Source organism: Sinohyriopsis cumingii, chromosome 2 (genome assembly GCF_028554795.1).
Source record: "Sinohyriopsis cumingii isolate HCF-2022 chromosome 2, ASM2855479v2, whole genome shotgun sequence".
Taxonomy (NCBI): domain Eukaryota; kingdom Metazoa; phylum Mollusca; class Bivalvia; order Unionida; family Unionidae; genus Sinohyriopsis; species Sinohyriopsis cumingii.
The window spans coordinates 7,383,114-7,400,811 of NC_142962.1; the positions used below are offsets into that span (position 1 = coordinate 7,383,114).

General features: G+C 39.9%; 1 protein-coding gene across 1 annotated transcript in view; it reads left to right on the forward strand.

The window, feature by feature from the left end:
• Positions 1-15,271, forward strand: part of LOC149804301 (uncharacterized) — a 28,010-nt gene extending 12,739 nt beyond the window's left edge. Inside the window, exons 3-4 of the mRNA XM_089938604.1 lie at positions 10,693-10,818; positions 14,699-15,271. Coding sequence (XP_089794730.1) covers positions 10,693-10,818; positions 14,699-14,830 — 258 coding nt within the window. The 3' untranslated portion in view covers positions 14,831-15,271. The remainder of the gene's footprint in view (positions 1-10,692; positions 10,819-14,698) is intronic.
• Positions 15,272-17,698: the final 2,427 nt, after the last annotated feature.

Genomic DNA, 17,698 nt, shown 5'->3' on the forward strand with positions numbered 1-17,698 from the left:
GCGACTAGTTTTCTGTGGACTTTTCTTTTTCTGGGGGCTTCTTTTCTTTTTCCGGGGTGGTGGTGGTGTCTGGTCAGAGGAGGGTCCTGCCACTGGAGAAGTTCTCCGTGGGGACCTGGTCTTTTTCTTCTTGGGGCTTCGTTGGACTTTTGTCTTGGGTATAACTTTGGGGGCATTAGGATCCCATCTTAAGAGTGAGCGAATGATGACCCCTCCTAGAGTACCGCTCCCTCCAGGTGTCAAAATGATTTGTTTTTTGGTTTGAGTGTCGATGCGGGGATCGGCCAGTTGGACCAAAGCGACTTTGTTTCGATCGAAAAAGCGTTGGGTTTGATGAGGAATCTGAATGATTCCTTGGAGTAATTGACGTGCCGTCACCGTGAACCATCGTAAGACTTCTTTGAGACTAGCTTCTACGACACGAGCTCGTGTTTGTGGATCTTTTTCTCGACTGATGCCATACAAGGCACGAATCAATTTGACGGGAAGATGCGACTGAAGGGACGTCATGTTCGCACTGAGAGTGAGACAGACGAAAAAGGGTCTGAGGTTTTTATAGATTTTTTATCGGGAGTGAAATGAAGTCGAGGACGGAGACGTGTACAGGACAGGCCCTCCGTCTTGGCACCAGTGGTGAAACAAGTGGGTACGAAATCGCAAATCCTCGGGAGTCGTAGGCTTCAAATCGACGAGTAAATAGGCGTGTGGCGTTTGAGTGGCATCGTCGTACGCCTGAGTCAGCCAAGGCGTTCCTAACTGTTTGGCTAAGACTTGCACTTGCGATTTATCTCGAGGGCTTTTAAACAAGACCACGTAATGCGCATTGAGACTGATGGTGCGATGGGCTTTACTTTGTTGAAACAAATTTTGGGTGATGTAAACGACACTGGCATTACGGTGATGCCCTTTGCGCGTGAACCACAGTTTAATTTCTTCTTCGTCTTCTCCTAACATGTCGTCGAAAATGACCAAATGGGTTAGACGGGAGTCAGAGACGATGCCATCGTCTTCTTTAGGAATGCCTTCCACAAACACGATGGAATCGCCTTGACTTTCTCGCAAGAGGCTGTACGCCGATTGCCACTCTTTGTAACACCACACGATTCGTTGAGGGGGTCGATCGATCAAATGATGTTTATGTTCGATCAAACGTTTGACGAATTCGGTTTTGCCTGAACCGCTAGGTCCAGCAATGAGCATGTTAAAGGGATGGCGAAGATACAAAGCCTCCCAACTGGCACGATCTAAGTGTTCGTCGATGACTTTGACAGTAGAGGAAGAGGGAGCAGAGACAGCAGAGGTAGCCATGGTGTGAGAAATGTCACTTGTGACACGAAAAACAAACAAGACAAGAGTTTTTATACTTTTTCAGAACACGTTTATTGAATGTTTCAAACATGAATACGAAAGACAAAAATACATAAAAGCCAAAGGCTTAAGTACAAGAATAAAAGGCACATGATAACCATGAACGTGGAATAAACACAAGTGTCTGTACAACATGTTTTGGGTAAAGTTCTAACCAGTTCTATAGTAGGGGTAAGGTCACACAAGTGTCCTCCCGAAAGGGTCTTTCAGGCCTGTCCACGACAGTCCTGTCCTGGGTGACGGGTTCTTCTGGCACCGTCACTAATACAGGTTGAAAAGTAACTTTTTTCCTTGAATAACTCTCGTGCATACTGGGTCGCCTCTTGTGTCCAAGCCTCAAAACCCTGGTCTCGGTGATGTCCAACATTTGACTCCTAACCAATCTGGATTCTTCTACGTCAACGACATGGTAAGTTACTTCAATGAACAATGAACTATCGATCTTGCCTAGGGTTCCTTTTTATATACAGACCAATACCGACGTGACCGTACGGTAAGGTGAAGTGATTGGGAAGTCGCACTCGCTTCTGGTATACAATTTGATAGACTTTTTCCAAGGGTCGACTGACGATGTGGTGAGTGGGTAAACGTACAATCTTGTTCGGTTGATAGGTGGTCACTTTAAAGTTTCCATCCTCTCCCGATTGCAAGGCTTCTTTCAATACCCCAAAGTTGACCACTCGACTGGTACGATGATTCAGAGTCAGTCCTTTCACTTTGCACGTCGTGTGCACTTCTCCTTGTTTGTCCCGGTATTCGTAGCCGTAATTTTTGGGACCACCACTGACGAAACTTAGAATCTTGTCGTCGGGATGCTCGTCTGTCCAGGCTCCTAAACGGTCTCCTTCGATGTCAGGGTGCTGTTGAATCGGGTGATGGATGTAAATGCAACTGTCCGTGTCAAAGTACAGGACGCGTTCTTCTAACAGTTCTAAAGCTTCGTACAATTTTAAGCGAGCATGAGCTGTCACGTAAGCCGCAATGATGACATTTCCAAAAGGGTCGTCTTGTACAAAGTCCAGATCTTCTTCGTAATTGACCAAGATCAAATCCTCTCGAACGACGTCCACGTGTTTCATGTATTTGGTTTTGTCGTGAATCATCTGGAAGTAGCGGGAAGGTTCTGTCAAATATTCCGTCTTGGGTAAACACGGTCGTTGTGCCATTTTACCCCACAAGCAATTTAACATCACTTTGGCAAACGATCGCCTGCCTTCGTTTTTTTCGATGTGGTCTAAAGAGATGCCTTCTTGTGCGTAGTACTTCTCTTTGAATTGTATTTGGTCTTCGGGAGTGTGACACCAGGAAGGATAGCCGCTGGCTTCTTGTTTCAGTTTCAAAAAGGCATCCACGTAGTCGGCGAAAATGCCTTTCTGAGTAGGGTCACCCTTGTGGTACTGTTGTGTCTTGGGAAAGTGGCAAATTTCGTACACTTCTAACAGTTGGTATCCCATGTCCAGAGCTTTGAACAATTCCACGCTGACCCAGGTTCCCGTCAAGGCACGTTCTTCCTGGCTGTGATGGCAAGGTTGGTCCTGGTTGCACGTTTCGGCACGAGTACGGCACAATGGAAACATCAGTTTGCCTTGAGAATGGTGAGGTAAGACGGGATGGTATAGGTTCGTGGGAGGCAAAACTTTACACTTGATCAAGCCTTCGTATTGTCGAATGTTTTTCAGGTCGATGTGTTCCGTCAACAATTGCGGGTGCCCTACAGGAAAGCGACAATATTTGCACACGTAGGGATACAGCGAACACACGTCCAAGTATTTGATTTCTTCTCCTTTCTCTTCGTCGGCTTGGTACAGCAAACAGGTGGCATTGGTCCTTCCTCCGTACAAACTATCCCTCGGGTTCAGCGGGTCCATGAACTGGTAACTTTCCACGAGGCGTTTAAACTCGGGATCGGTTTTCATACGGTGATCGTACTCGTGTTCCCACATTTCCACCACTTGGTATCCTTGCTGTTCTAACTTTAGGCGTCGCTGACAAGTGTCCTGGTACAAGTCTTCCATGGTTCGTTGCAAAAACTGATTTTTAGTGTCACGGTCAGGTTAACAGACGGGACATCCGTGAAATAAGCAACCGTTAAACTCGTACACGATCTTGGGGTTTTCTAAGTCCCAGCCATCTACCGAATACGTTCCGATGGTCTTTTCGCCTCCTCCGTTGCGGGCATGCTGAATCCATTTGTCTTCCTTGTCGCACAAGTAATGTAACCAACGTAGGGCTTTGACCGAGTATTGACGCTTGACATAGTGGGTCGTTTGAGGACTGATGACAGCCACGGTCTTTTCAGGCATGAATCGTTGGCGGTACACTAAGGAACACGCTTTGGCAATGGTGCAAGCTTCTTTCAAAGGATCGACCCCTCCGTGTTCCATGAACAGTTCTCGAAATTTTCCACAGCAACGTCGTAAAATGTCCACGTCGGAACGACAATACTTTAACATTTCTTCCTGAAAGTCGAAGGGGTCAGAGGCATGAGCCTGGTACCAAGCGTAGAAATCTTCTCGTTGTTCGGTACGCATGTTGTCGGGGTCGTAATAGTGAGCCTCAGGTAAATGGGGTAGAACGGCATGTTGATTGGCTTCCGTATTGAAAAAGTGTGGAAAGTACCCTTTAGCCATTTCTGTCATTCCAAACGTTTTAGGCATTCGACTCAAAGGCATGGCCAAGTAACTCATCGAATCTTTAAACTGTACTTGTCCCACTTGCATGAAAATGATTTTGGCTCCGTTCAAAGTGACTTTAGGACGTTCGGTGCCTTGTTCCGTATAGTATCTGAGAAGAAACTGTCCATCGTATCCGGAGAAATTGTGAGCCATCACCGTGGCATGCCGATGACAATCTCCGTAACGTTCGATGTCCTCTTGGCTCCACGTCTTGTCGATGGGGTCTAAGACCCATTGGGCAAAATCGGCTAACGTGTTTGGTCCCCGAAAGATTTTTTCACGTCCTCCAGGAATCTTGCTGCAGTGAGGGCAATGACTGAAGATAGGTTCTTGAATGCACTTCTCGCACGCTCGATGAGCCACGCAGAAATTAGGAATGTGAATGCCGGTCTCTTGCATGCATTCGAAATCCAAAAAGATGAAATTGCCTTTCTTCTTGTGACCGTCCTCTTTCTCTGGTGGGGGTTGGTATTTTTGCACGTAGCATTCGTGTTCCAAGTCCACGATGTGGTGACAAATGTGACATTTTTTCTTTCCTCGACATACGTGTGCCTTGGTACTATTGGTACGTATGCCTTGTCCACAGGTAGGGCACATTCTCAGCAGTTGACAAGCACATTTCTTCTGTGAACCTTGTGTTTTCAAATGTTGTTGGTAACAGGTAGGACTGACAAACGTGCGCAGACAAGTTGAACAAGGCACTGGTTCTTCGCTCAGACAGGGTGGAGAGGCCAAACATCCTGGGCATTTCCATCCACAATGTTTGTGTTGCTCTCGATTTTTATAACCATAGTCACATTTCTCACAATAATAAACATATCCCAGGAATCCGGTGATACTGGTAATGGTATCGAAATGTTCATCGTGATGATAGACATGAATGTATTTTCCGTCCTTAAAATCTTGGTCTCGAAACAACAGAGATCCACGCATTTCTTGAGGGTGCACTTTCAAGGTGTAGCGTGGAGCTAGGGCATCTTGCAATTTTTGCATCTCAGGAATGCCACAGGGTGTGTCTTTGGACAGTCCGGCTTGTTGTAACAGGAGTTCTGCTTCGTTTCGTTGTTTGGCTCGGTCCGATCGTTGAATAGTTTTCCAGGTTCTTTTCCATTCTACCGTGTCGTTCTTGTTGGCATAGGTTCGTCCCACCACGATGGCACGAGCTAAACACATCTGGTCTTGAGGGTTGTGAATTCGGACGAGACTTGTTTTGGTGTTGCGAAGGTTGTCCACCAATAACATCTTTTTGCGTCCTGTCCCTTGAGGAAGAGAGACGTGGGCCATTTTCAGTGTGGCTTTACCATCGGTGATGTCAAACTGGTCATTAGATTGTTGTACGTGTTGAATCTTGTCCATGATTTTGGAAGGGGTTAGTTCTGCGGGTCTGCTAAACTCGATCCAAACAGGGGATTTCAAACCGTCGTGATCTATGGATAGTGTCAAGCGATCGTCTTCTTTGGGTTGACATTGTCGCTTGAGTGCGGTGAGCAAAGAATCCCACATCTCGGTGATAATCCCTTCTGCTTTCTCCAAGGGTACGTCGGCCTTGAAATCTTTAAACTTCACCGTGTAGGTGTAAGCCGTGGTTCTAAATTTTCTAGAGGAGCGCTTTTCCGTCTCTCGAATGGAATAGTACTTTTCAGGGTTGACTAAGGGTGGTGAACTTGGTTTAGAGGGTTCGGATTCTGGTTCACTCATGTCCTCTTCAAAATCACTGGCATGAATTTGTGCCAAGATTTCAGCCCTGGTACGAGGCGATAGATCACGTTTCTGCCTCTTACTTTCTTCTTCTTCTTTCTTCTCGAATGAATAGGATCGTTTCATCTTGAGTGCAAAACGTCAAATGACTCAAGTTCAAACACCATAGACTAATTTATAGTCATGGCAAACCAGCGTATATAAAAAGGGTGTGTCTTGTCCTTTCACTATTCATTTCACTCTCAAACCGAGGAGAACGATGGAAGAGACTAGCCAAATCGAACGTTTCGTCAGAGCTTTGCGAGGGGTCATTAGAAAATTCTCTTCAGACCAGCCGACAGACTACTCTCCTTCCTTTCGAGATAAGAGTCAGGATACTTGCTATACCTGTCAGAAGAAAGGGCATTGGTCTTCAGAGTGTCCAGACCGTCGAAAAAGAAAAAAAAACAGGGGCTAAAAAAGACAAAAGTCAAGATACCTGTTATTATTGTAAAGAAAAAGGACATTGGTCTCCAGATTGCCCAAAAAAGAAACAAGAGGAGTCAGAAGAAAAGAAGGATTCTTCAGAAGAAGAGAGGGATTCTTCGGAAGAAGAGAGGGATTATTCGAAAAAAGAGAGGGATTCTTCAGAGGAAGAAAGAAGACAATTCTATTTAAAAGAAGCAAAGAAACAGGAGAAGAAAAGAAGAAGGGAAGAAAATGAGGAAAAAACGGTGAAGAAATTCAAAAAACAGAGAGACTAAACAAGGAGAAAGAAGAAGTCAATGAACTTTTAATTAAAGTGTTGTGCTGTGAATTGGATTGTAAAAAATGGATAAAAGAATACATGAATGACATAAGGTAAGTGTCTTTGAGTTTTGATTTTAAAATAAGAAGCTACACTCACGCACTCATACACAGACACGTACTATAAGGGTAAAATGGGTGGGGTTTATTTTTGAGTTATTGGCAAATTGAAATTGTATTTCTTTTCGAGAAATGTGGGTGGCCCTGAAAAGGGCCTTTTTATTTTGGTGTAGGGGTGAGTTTAACCAATCAACTTTAACTGCCTTAAGCCTTTGCCACGGCCAAGGCCTACTTTTGATGATTGGGTTGAAATCACTAAGGGTGGTACGATAGGCTTAGTCACAGGGTTGGCGTGTTTAGCTCGGGAAGGTCGTATTCTCTTCGGTCGTGATAAAGAAGTCTGATACATTTGTTTCAGACTTCTTAACTCCGCTAAAATGTCCAACAGTACCGTAGCCGTTTGATTTTCACCCTCTTGTTTCTTTGCTGCTACTTCTTCTTGCTGTTGTTGCTGTTGTTTTTTTCTTACCTCTTCTTGTTGCTGTTGCTGTAGGAGAAAAGCTTGTTCCGCTTCCTTTTGTCGTTGCATAAATTTCTCCAATTCTTCTTTCTGTCTCTGTCTAAAATTCTCCACTTGCGGTAATGAAGAAGGTAACGAAGGTTCCGGAACAAATTCTTGCGAGGTAAGAAAATCCACAAAATCCCAATGTACCTCTTCTGAAAGTAAGTCCGGGTTCCCTTGGGCAGTCTCCCCTGCTGGTGCACCCCAATGGATTGTTTTCTGAGTTTCCGTCATGTTGAATCACTGTCGCATAGATTGACTGCACACAAGCGCTAACGAATCTATATAGACCACGTGACGTCACAGACTGCTCTCTTCGGATTGGATGCGAGCTGACTGAATTTTGTAACGCGTGTTCGGATTGGTGAATGAATTCAATCCGTTTCAATCCTTCCTGTACCTATAAATAAGCGCAGTTCACTGCATTGATTCACCTATTCTCGTCGCTTCAAGATGTGGACCACAGTTGAGTCATCCACCCTTGTGTCTTCCATGATGTTTAGGACGGACATGCTCATGTATGTCAGGTCCAAGTGGACTGTTGTTGATAGGACAGATACTAGTCAATGGATGAGGAGAGTTTACATAGAAAGACAAGGATGTCTCAAGAGGGTACTTGTGTATGGACCGGCAGTTAGAAGGAGTTTAAGAAGAAGAAGAAGAAGATGTGACAGATGCCATCTATGTTAATATTAATATTAACATAAACCCAAAGGCCCTTTTCAGGGCCAGCCATATTTCTCGAAAAGAGATAGCCTTTCCATTGCCTACCCTTTTTTTAAATTTAAATTTAAATTTAAATTTAAAAAAATAAAAAAAAAAAATATCCCATATTCAATTCCCCTTGTCCCTAGACAGACCCAAACTCTATTCCCCATGTTCAATTCCCCTTGTCCCTAGAGTGACCCACGATTTTTCTCCATGTTCAATTCCCCTTGTCGCCAGAGTGACCCACGATTTTTCTCTACGTTAAATTTCCCTTGTCGCCAGAGTGACCCACGATTTTTCTCCATGTTAAATTTCCATTGTCGCTAGAGTGACCCAGGGGTCTCTGTAATGCTAATTCCCATTGTCGCTAGGGTGACCCCATTTACTACTAACACGCTGAAGTTCTTGGTCTGTCTTAACTACTGACACTTATCATTTAGTGATGGTAATGTGACATCGAAAAAAAAACACATATTTGAGGCGCCAGCATTTCCTAATTTTGCAAACATATGCCTGAGACCAAATCGATATGAGTTAGCTTCACTTTCCATCAGAAGTTAGGATGTGGAACCAAATATGTAATCTATTTTATGACATGCGAGATCATCCGTGCCACTCAAGATGATGGCGAAACCGTTGATTTAGAAAACGAACGAATAACATCAAGAACTACATGTGCAACAAATTACTGCAATTGTAAACTCATGGGGAATTAGGTCTAAATGAAAAAGTCTAACCTCCTAATGCACTCTTTATATAAAAATTACAGTCAGGCATCCATTAGTCACCCGTACACAATTCTTCCGATAATATTTACCGAAGTAATTATTCCGTAAAATTATTATTATTATTATTATTATTATTATTATTATTATTATATCTCTTGTTCCGTATACTGCTAGTACATTCTCATGCAATTTACATTCGACTGCCTCCACACATGACTCTAAGCGGATTTATTATTTTTTTTTTAGCACATATGGCTGATGTTTTTGATTTTAAGTACGCATGGTTTCCGCCCTTTGTCCTCAGCCTGGAATCGGGTCAAGCCATTTCGGGGGGGGGGGGTTATGCGATTGACAAGGTCATCCCACTTTTGATCTTTGTTGTAGCACTAGGAAGCTCAGAATAGACATTTTACTTACCTATTTTATTACAATTTTTCAGTTATTTCTTCTTTCTTTCTACCATTATTTAACTCTTGGTCGTAGATTCTTCCAGTCATTCTGACATTTAGAAGTCCACGTTTTCACTTGACTTATGTGTTTAATGTTTGTTTTGTGTGTGTGTGTGTGTGTGTGTGTGTGTGTGTGTCTATATGGTGCTAGCTAAGAGACTTACATAGTTCACATCATCAGCCAGCTGTAAGGCGGAAAGAGGATCCCAATTCAGGACTCACGGTACAACTTCAGTTCCCATAGTAAACCTATGCAAGCATCATGATATTAAAAATTCAATAACTTAACATTTTTTGAGTGTTCATGATCAAACCTATATTTATCAGTATAGATGAAACTTGGATGTCAGCTTCTGTGTTGAGGTAAGGATATGAGCCGCGGTATTTTCTGGACCTTCGTGTGTTTGAAACATGTGCTTTCAATTCCGCACCAAAGAGTCAGAGCTAATTTTAGTAATGAGTGTTCCAAACTCAAAACTGTTAAAGGACTGAAATTCCATCAGTAAAATAATGTCTATTTTTTTCTTCACTTACAACCAGGATAAGCTCTCCAAAGATTATTTTTTCTACAACATAACTTACATTATTAGCCAATCCTGGTCAGGCAAACACATATATATACTCTATTTTATATTCATCCATTTCCAGGCTGGTGCCCATTTTTCCATATCATTAGTACTGTGTGTCCTTCACACCTGGACTGTTCATGATAAGTAAACAAGTCTTGAATAGCATGTGACCGGTGTCGATTTAGCGTCTCCAAAATAGTGGTCTTTTGCAATGGAGGGTTTTTATTCTCTCTTTTTACAGGAAAACACTGTGTGCAATTGTAATCTTTCTTTAATCCAACTAAAAGACGTCGTGTTTCTATATCAGCTTCTTGTTAGGAACCTAACCCCGAACGAACCAAGATTTTACCATTTCTAGCGTTTCGCGTTCTTCTCACAATCCATGCTGAATCGAACTTGAAAGTCCTATGTCAATGGTAGAGATATGATATATTAAGCAACCAGTATTTGATTGGGTCACAAGGATTGGATGACTAGTTACATCAATTATTCCCCTTTCTGCATGAATAGCTAGTACTATGAGAAACTCAGGGTATGACGATCCATATTAAAATGGCTAATAGTTCAGTTTAAACAATATTTTACGAACAAATAACCCCCATAATCGGACAAATAATCACCACTATTTTTTGAATTTACAAATGGAGACGAAAACAGACTTCAGATCCCCATATCGTTACAATAGTACAAGAATGCTTGGAAAGCACGCGCTACTCTGTAACTTAATGAGGACTTGTTAAGAAGTCACATGATCACGATCTTAAACTAAAATTTTCATCGCAGTGCAAGATAAGTGAATTTCATTCCTAACGTAATTTGATATGCCTAATAACTTGTATTGAAACCATTCTAGAATGTTTATTCATTTGTTCATTTATTCGTCATTTGTTCATTTATTCGTTTTAAGGCAATGTTATAATTGGCAGAGGCCAATAGTAGGATTAAAATGTGTAGTTTTTGTCCTGGTACTCGACACTTATATGGACACTGAGGGATAAATATACATCCAGCATGTTTTCGTAATGTCATGGGTTTCACGTCTCGATTCAGCTGAATTCATAGCAGGCATTTCAAACTTCCCTTTATGTCGGCATCATTCCATAGTCGAATAGTGAGAACTTTGATTTATTTTTTGGCGTATCTCCACAGGTCGTGCCCGGTACTGTGGTGGTTGTTGACAGTGACAGACCTCCAGACAGAACTGTCCTCGCGTGGCTGGTATGTCTCTTCTGCTTTTGGCCAACGGGTATATGTGCCATCATATATGCAAACCAGGTAGGTTATTCTTAAGAAATCAATTGCAACATTGCCCAGTCATGACATGCATCTGTTTCCTGCTATCATTTCTTTTCAGATACACATGTGACATGGTTTTCGACTTATTCTACAGATACACATGTGACATGGTTTTCGGGGTTTATTTACAGATACACATGTGACATGGTTTTCGACTTATTCAACAGTTACATATATGACATGGTTTTCGGGGTTTATTTACAGATATATATGTGACATGGTTTTCGGCTTGTTTGACAGATACATGTATGACTTGATTTTCAACTTGTTTTACAGATACATATGTGACATGATTTTCAAGATTCCACATCTGCTGAAAACTATGTTCTGTTAATCGCACACGTGCACCTGCAATCATTGCTTAGTGAACCTGTGCGGTGACGTTGCCAGCTGTTATGACATTGCACTCATATATTTATATCATCATAGGCAGACTAAATTACCGTTATGGAGTTATATTTATTATGCCATTCACGCATGCATCATAAAATATTGCAATTCCTATCAATTATTTAAGTCGATGTATGACTAGTCTAGGGATCAACATTCGTGCCACATGTATTTGAAGCTTAAATACATTAAATTTTCCAGTCGAATTCCATGTTACATACCCATTCCATATGATACGCCAACTAATATATATATATATATATATATATATATATATATATATATATATATATATATATATATATATATATATATATATATATATATATATATATATATTCCCTGTGTGTCTGTGTGTGTGGGTGTGTGTGTGCAAACAAAGAAATACGATGCTTAGTCGCGAGGGTATGGGGGTTTATGTACGCCCACAAGACAGTAGGTGTCATAGTTCCCAGGCCCGGGTTCAGTTCTCAGCAGAGGCGATATATTATGCTTTAACTGGTACTATTTTTTCCATGTATTTTTCTTTCGTTGCCTTTCATAGTATCCCTCATTCTTTTTTAGGATCATGGGATAGCACTTTTCTGTGTGGTTTGTTTTTAGAATTTATTAAAGAAGTTAGGCCTTGATTTTTCCTGAGGAATCAGAAGTGACTTCGTATTTTGAGTAAAGCGGACGACAGGGTCGCTAAATGAGTATTTATTACGCGAGAATGCTTATATGCACGACTACGTTCTAGTCATTTCTCTGGATGGTCGCTTAGACGATAGGCACATTGCGGTTTGTGTTCGGGTGAGGTGATGGGTTTTATGTGTCATTGTTGGCAAGGTTTGGAAGAGACTATGCACAAAGTACCCAGAAAGTTCCAGGGAATCTGGAAGTATCTAAAACACTATCATATACGTCATTGTTTCCACAAACATTTGCTGACAGTTGGAGAAAGAGCTGTCCAAGTTGAAATATGGGTTGCTGGCCGTGAGAAAGTCGCACAAGGAAATTAACGTTTGTAAGAAACCTCAGGAATGCAGAGTAATATAAATAAAAGAACAATGCAGTTTTCGATACCGTCAACATCCTTAATAGCCATGGCAAGATGAGTTCAATTTTCTGTTATCAATGATACCCAAGTGAATAAGCTAGTTATTTCGTACGATTTCCTAAAGACATTTGGCCATCCATCAAGGCCTCTCAGCAAATGCGAACAATGTAATAAATGTATGAAAAAACAGCAGACAGATTCGTGCCATTGTATAATTTAACTTGTGTCATTGTATAATTTAACTTGTATCATTGTATAATTTAACTTATGCCATTCTATAATTTGACCTGTGCATTTTATAATTTAACTTATGCCATCGTATAATTTAACTTGTGCCATTATATAATTTAATTTGTGCCATCGTATAATTTAACTTGTGTCACAATCTGAATGCTTAGATGCAAAACAAAAATCTGATTCATATTAAAACTGCTGCAAACTCTTTTCCGTGAAGAAATAAAATCACTTGATCAATAAATGACCACAAGCAGTTGATTTCTCTTGTGTGAAATGGTGAAAGCTCACCTGCTTGCTTACAATCGTAAACAGGAATTAGGTATGGATGAGTTCCTGAACATAAATTTCGCATAGATCGGATCCCCTCACATCATCCCATCCCCCATTCTGCTCCGATCAAAACGATTGAAAAGTATTCTTAAATTTACATATCGGATATAATGGCATATTGAAATTGTGTATTGATAAGTAGTTTCCTACAGATGTACTCAAAAAGGTTTTATCAGAACCTGTGGACCTGAGCTTACTCTTTTGCAGGTATAAGAAAAACAATTGAATTGATAATTGATATCAATATATTTTAATACTACCTATTGCAGACAACGACAAAAAGTCGCACAAAAAATTAAAGGAACAAAAAAAAATCTGGAACACAGAGTAAGGGAAAAACGACAACAACGCACAGATTACGATACTGTCAGTATCATTAAGAACAACTGCAAGATGGTTTAACGACAACCAAATAAAACAGCTAGTGCTTCCATATCTTTTCTCAAAGACATTAAGACCCTCCCTAGAGGCTTCCTAGCAAATGCAAACAACGTCACATAAATATGGAAAAGAGATAAAGCTGTTGCTTTTTATCATCTTCTAGTGTTTAGCTTGCCATTGACTTGTTAAAATCCAATTTATGGCACCATTTTTCACGCTAGGCTTTTCCTACATTAAAAGCAAGTACTTTTCTATTAAAGCAAATTAAGTTTTCATACTAGAAATAATGGGAGAACAAAGCATTAAGAATTAAATGGTTTAAGTTCCTAACGGTCTTAGAAATAGTAACATGATGTATAGCTGCTTCGATGCTTCGACATCACAAGCTCACGGCAGATAGTATAATTTTATACCTTTAAATCCCTTATCATCTTGGCAAAGCCGTAGCATAAAATCCGATGCTCTTTCTTTTGACTCCTGGCTGCCTTGGATAAGATTTCATCGTTTGTCATGAATACGCATAACCCAATATACGTCTTTAACGAGCCAACGAAATAAGCTTCTATATGCAAGCGGAAGTAAAATATTTTTGATCGATAAGTGAAAGAGAAAATTTGACTGGCTCAATCGATCAGCAAGAAAAGTAATGATGGCTCAACCTACCACGAAAATGTTACTCTGTCTCGCAATGATTGGTTAAAATGTTAACCCTGGCAGACACAAGTGAAAGGAGAGTTCAGCGGATATTTACCCGTGGCTTAGGACATTGCCCCCTTTTCCACTTTGACATACTCCAACCATGTCCTATTTGTCGTATATATACAAATAATACTGTCATACAAGTTAGATAATTTTTAATTCATGCTCTACGGAGATTCGAACCCAGGTCCGCAGGTAAACGGCACCCATCGCCTTGCCTGCACACACGAGCCCATATTCCCTCACGACTAAGCAAACATCACCAGAAAATGATGGAATTCAATCGGTGTTATATGCACTCGTGTGTAGCAGACGCACTCGCATGAGTTTCTGTTCTGTCTGGTGTATATTTGTAGTAATTCTATATACCTTGATTTCTTTCATATAATCCAGAATAACTGTGTAGATACATCAAAATTAATTACCATGTCGTCATGCGAGTTTGTCTGCTACACACGAGCGCATATAACACCGACTAAGTACCATTCATTATTTTATTAAAATATTAATTCTGTCTACTGTGATCAAGCATTTTTCTATATGAATCCAGGGATAGCGCTTTCCGTTCTGTCTGGTGTATGTTTATAATTCTCTCTCTGTCTCTGTCTGTCTGTCTGTCTGTCTATCTATCTATCTATCTATCTATCTATCTAAACACAAGCTATGAAATTAAACAATGATTAGGAAGTAAAGTGTTATTTATGTCAGCCGTTTCTTCCTTCTAATTTAGAACTCAAGTATAAAACATAAAATGCATATTGATATGATGTATCATTATTTCAGGCTAAGACGGAAATGGACAAAAGCGTGGCAATGGCCAAAGCTCGGCAAGCTCAAACTTTTATCATCATCTCTTTGATTGTTGGATTGATCTGTTACATCTTTATCATCATACTGAGAGTTACTATAGTATAGCCAATTAAAAACAATGAAAATTTTGTTTCTTATAAATCGTGAATAGTTTTTATCTGGTTCCCTGCTTCCTATGTTTTAATGTTACGCACATCGCTCGTGTTGCGGAGCACAAAACAGTTGACTACACAGAGATGGGAATCAGACTAAAATAATTTCTACTTTGAAATGCAGCATCCCTGTTAAACCCGGCAAAGCTCTGCATGACGAAAGGAAAGATTCCGTGCTTGGACAGGATTGAATGATTGTTGTAATTGACTCACACATATCTTTACAACCCATTATAAAAGCCAATGCTCCGGTTTATATTTATTTTCTTGTTTAAAATAAGCCATTACCTAAAGGACATGTTAATATTTTGTGTTATGCTTGTTATTATAATTGTCATTATATATATCATCAGTTATACTGGAAAGAAAATAAAGGTACAACATAGTTATTTAACACGACGTCTTTATATTCTTTTTTATTGACATCAAGATGACGCATGTGTGTAATAAATCAATACATTAAAAATCGGAACAATATTGTAACCAATTTTTAGAGGAAAAAAATATGAACGGAAAATATACGCAGTTCAAGACAAATATGTGATGTCACTGTATCATGAAAAAAACTGGTCAGGAAGAAAAAGGAAAGAAAGGATAAGAACTGTTATATTTTCTTTTACGAAGACATACTATTATGCATGAAAAATATTGATATCAACACACACACACACACACACACACACACACACATATATATATATATATATATATATATATATATATATATATATATATATATATATATATATATATATACTGCCTTCAAAATTTGCTTCATCACGAGCAAATAAATTTCAATGATTTTTGATACCATTTACCTTTTCCTTTTCCAGCATAAGTACCTTAGATTAAATATGTATTGTCAAGATCGTAATATTCAATGTTCTCAAACATGAAACTATCTCTTAAGATGACAAAATCGTAAATGTAAATTCATACGTACAATATCAAGGAAAGTTGCGTAAAGCATAATATCAGATTTCAATTTTGACAGGCTAGATAGCCTATGTGAAACTTTACGTAGCAGACACTCGGAAATTCAAACGCCTGCGTAGAGAACAAACACATTTGTCTGACACTCTGTTAAGTGTTAGTACCGCAACCATTTAATGTATCACTTTCGTATTTACGATTTTCGTTTTCGTATTTACAATTTTTTCACACTAAAATTAATATCAGAAATCTTTTTTAAACTGAGACAAAAAGGTCTTTTTTCTACTAAATCTACATTGTGTAAATATATTATTTTGCATATATGATTATTAAATTAAGTACATCGTCAGCCTGAGTTTTGTCTTAAATTACGAAGTTAATATTACTTTATACGAATTTCAAATCATTTGTTCGACTTCAATTACTTTTGTTTCAACTGTGAAATTAAATTTTGAAACAAATGTTACGTGTTTAGGACCAAATAAACAGTAACACAAGAAAGAGTGAAAACAAAAAGCTTTAAAAAATTTAACAAATTTTTATTTCCCTGGAAAAATACTATCAAAATGAAAAACAAATAAGACCAAATCCAAAACTAATCCAAGAATAATCCACGAATAAATTTTAGAAGTCCTAATATTGAAATGTTCTAATAATTTCAAGTTCGTGCCCCGACGAAGAATCCAAGATGGAAGGCGATGACGTATGCTGTATCCTGTTTAGTGTTGTTGTCTACAGTTCTTTGTAGAAACACAAGAAATAATACTCCGGTTTTGGAAAATCCAGATAAAAAAAATTTAAGAAATTGCTTTGTTCAAGAATTCTGTATGAGCACAAAAATATTTCCAGAGAAACGAATTAATCTATTAGACTCCAAAAAATATGGAGAGAAATTAACATATAACTCGAAAACTGGCTACAACAGAAGGAAACGAGTTGACATCAAACATTTTTAAACCCAGACTTTGAGATCTCTCTCTCTCTCTTAGCATCACTATTAAGACTAAGTAATGAGCAATTTGGGAAATGCCTAATTGCGAAGTAGAGGATAACATGGTCACTTTGACATATAAACATTAGTTTGACTTCGAAGCTTATTGTGTTGGCTCTATCAAGGACTTCCTGGTTGGTGAATTGGTCCTGCCACTTCATCCGCATGATGGATATCAGGGAACGCTGGTGAAATTTTTCCATCTGACTGATAGGCCTTCGGTAGGCAGTCCACGCTCACAGCCATAAAAAAGATACGTGAGAACAACTGCATTGTACTCCTTCATCTTTGTTGACAGGCGTATGTCCCTGTGCTGCCAGACCTTGGTTCGGAGTCTTCCGAGTGCTTGACTGGATTTTTGAATCATCGCAGTGATCTCTTTGTCCAAGATTCGATATTGTGCTGCCAATGTATTTGAAACTGTCCATATTCTGCAGCTGCGTGTCTCCAATGGTGATGCAGAGTTGTGAAGGGACAGTGTTTGGGGCGGGCTGGAAGAGGACGTCTGTCTTGCCGAGGCTAATTGTGAGTCCAAATAAGGTTGGAGACTTCAGAGAACCTTTCCACGATTGCCTGTGGGTGAGTCTCTTCATGGGTCACGAGGGCACAGTCATCTGCAAAGAGTGCTTCACTGATGAGTCTTTCTAGCGTCTTGGTTTTTGCAGCTAGGCGACGGAGATCAAACACTGATCCATCCAGCAGATACCAAGGTCAAGGTCACGGATGGCATTCAGCAGTACCTGCGTGAAGAAGAGATGGAAGAGTACTGGAGCGATTACACAGCCCCGTTTGACACCAATAGATATGGTGAATTTCTTACAGGGTTCGCCGCCTGATAGAATCTCTCCAGTCATGTCATCTTGGAAGAGCCGGATGAGGCTGGTAAACTTCTGAGAA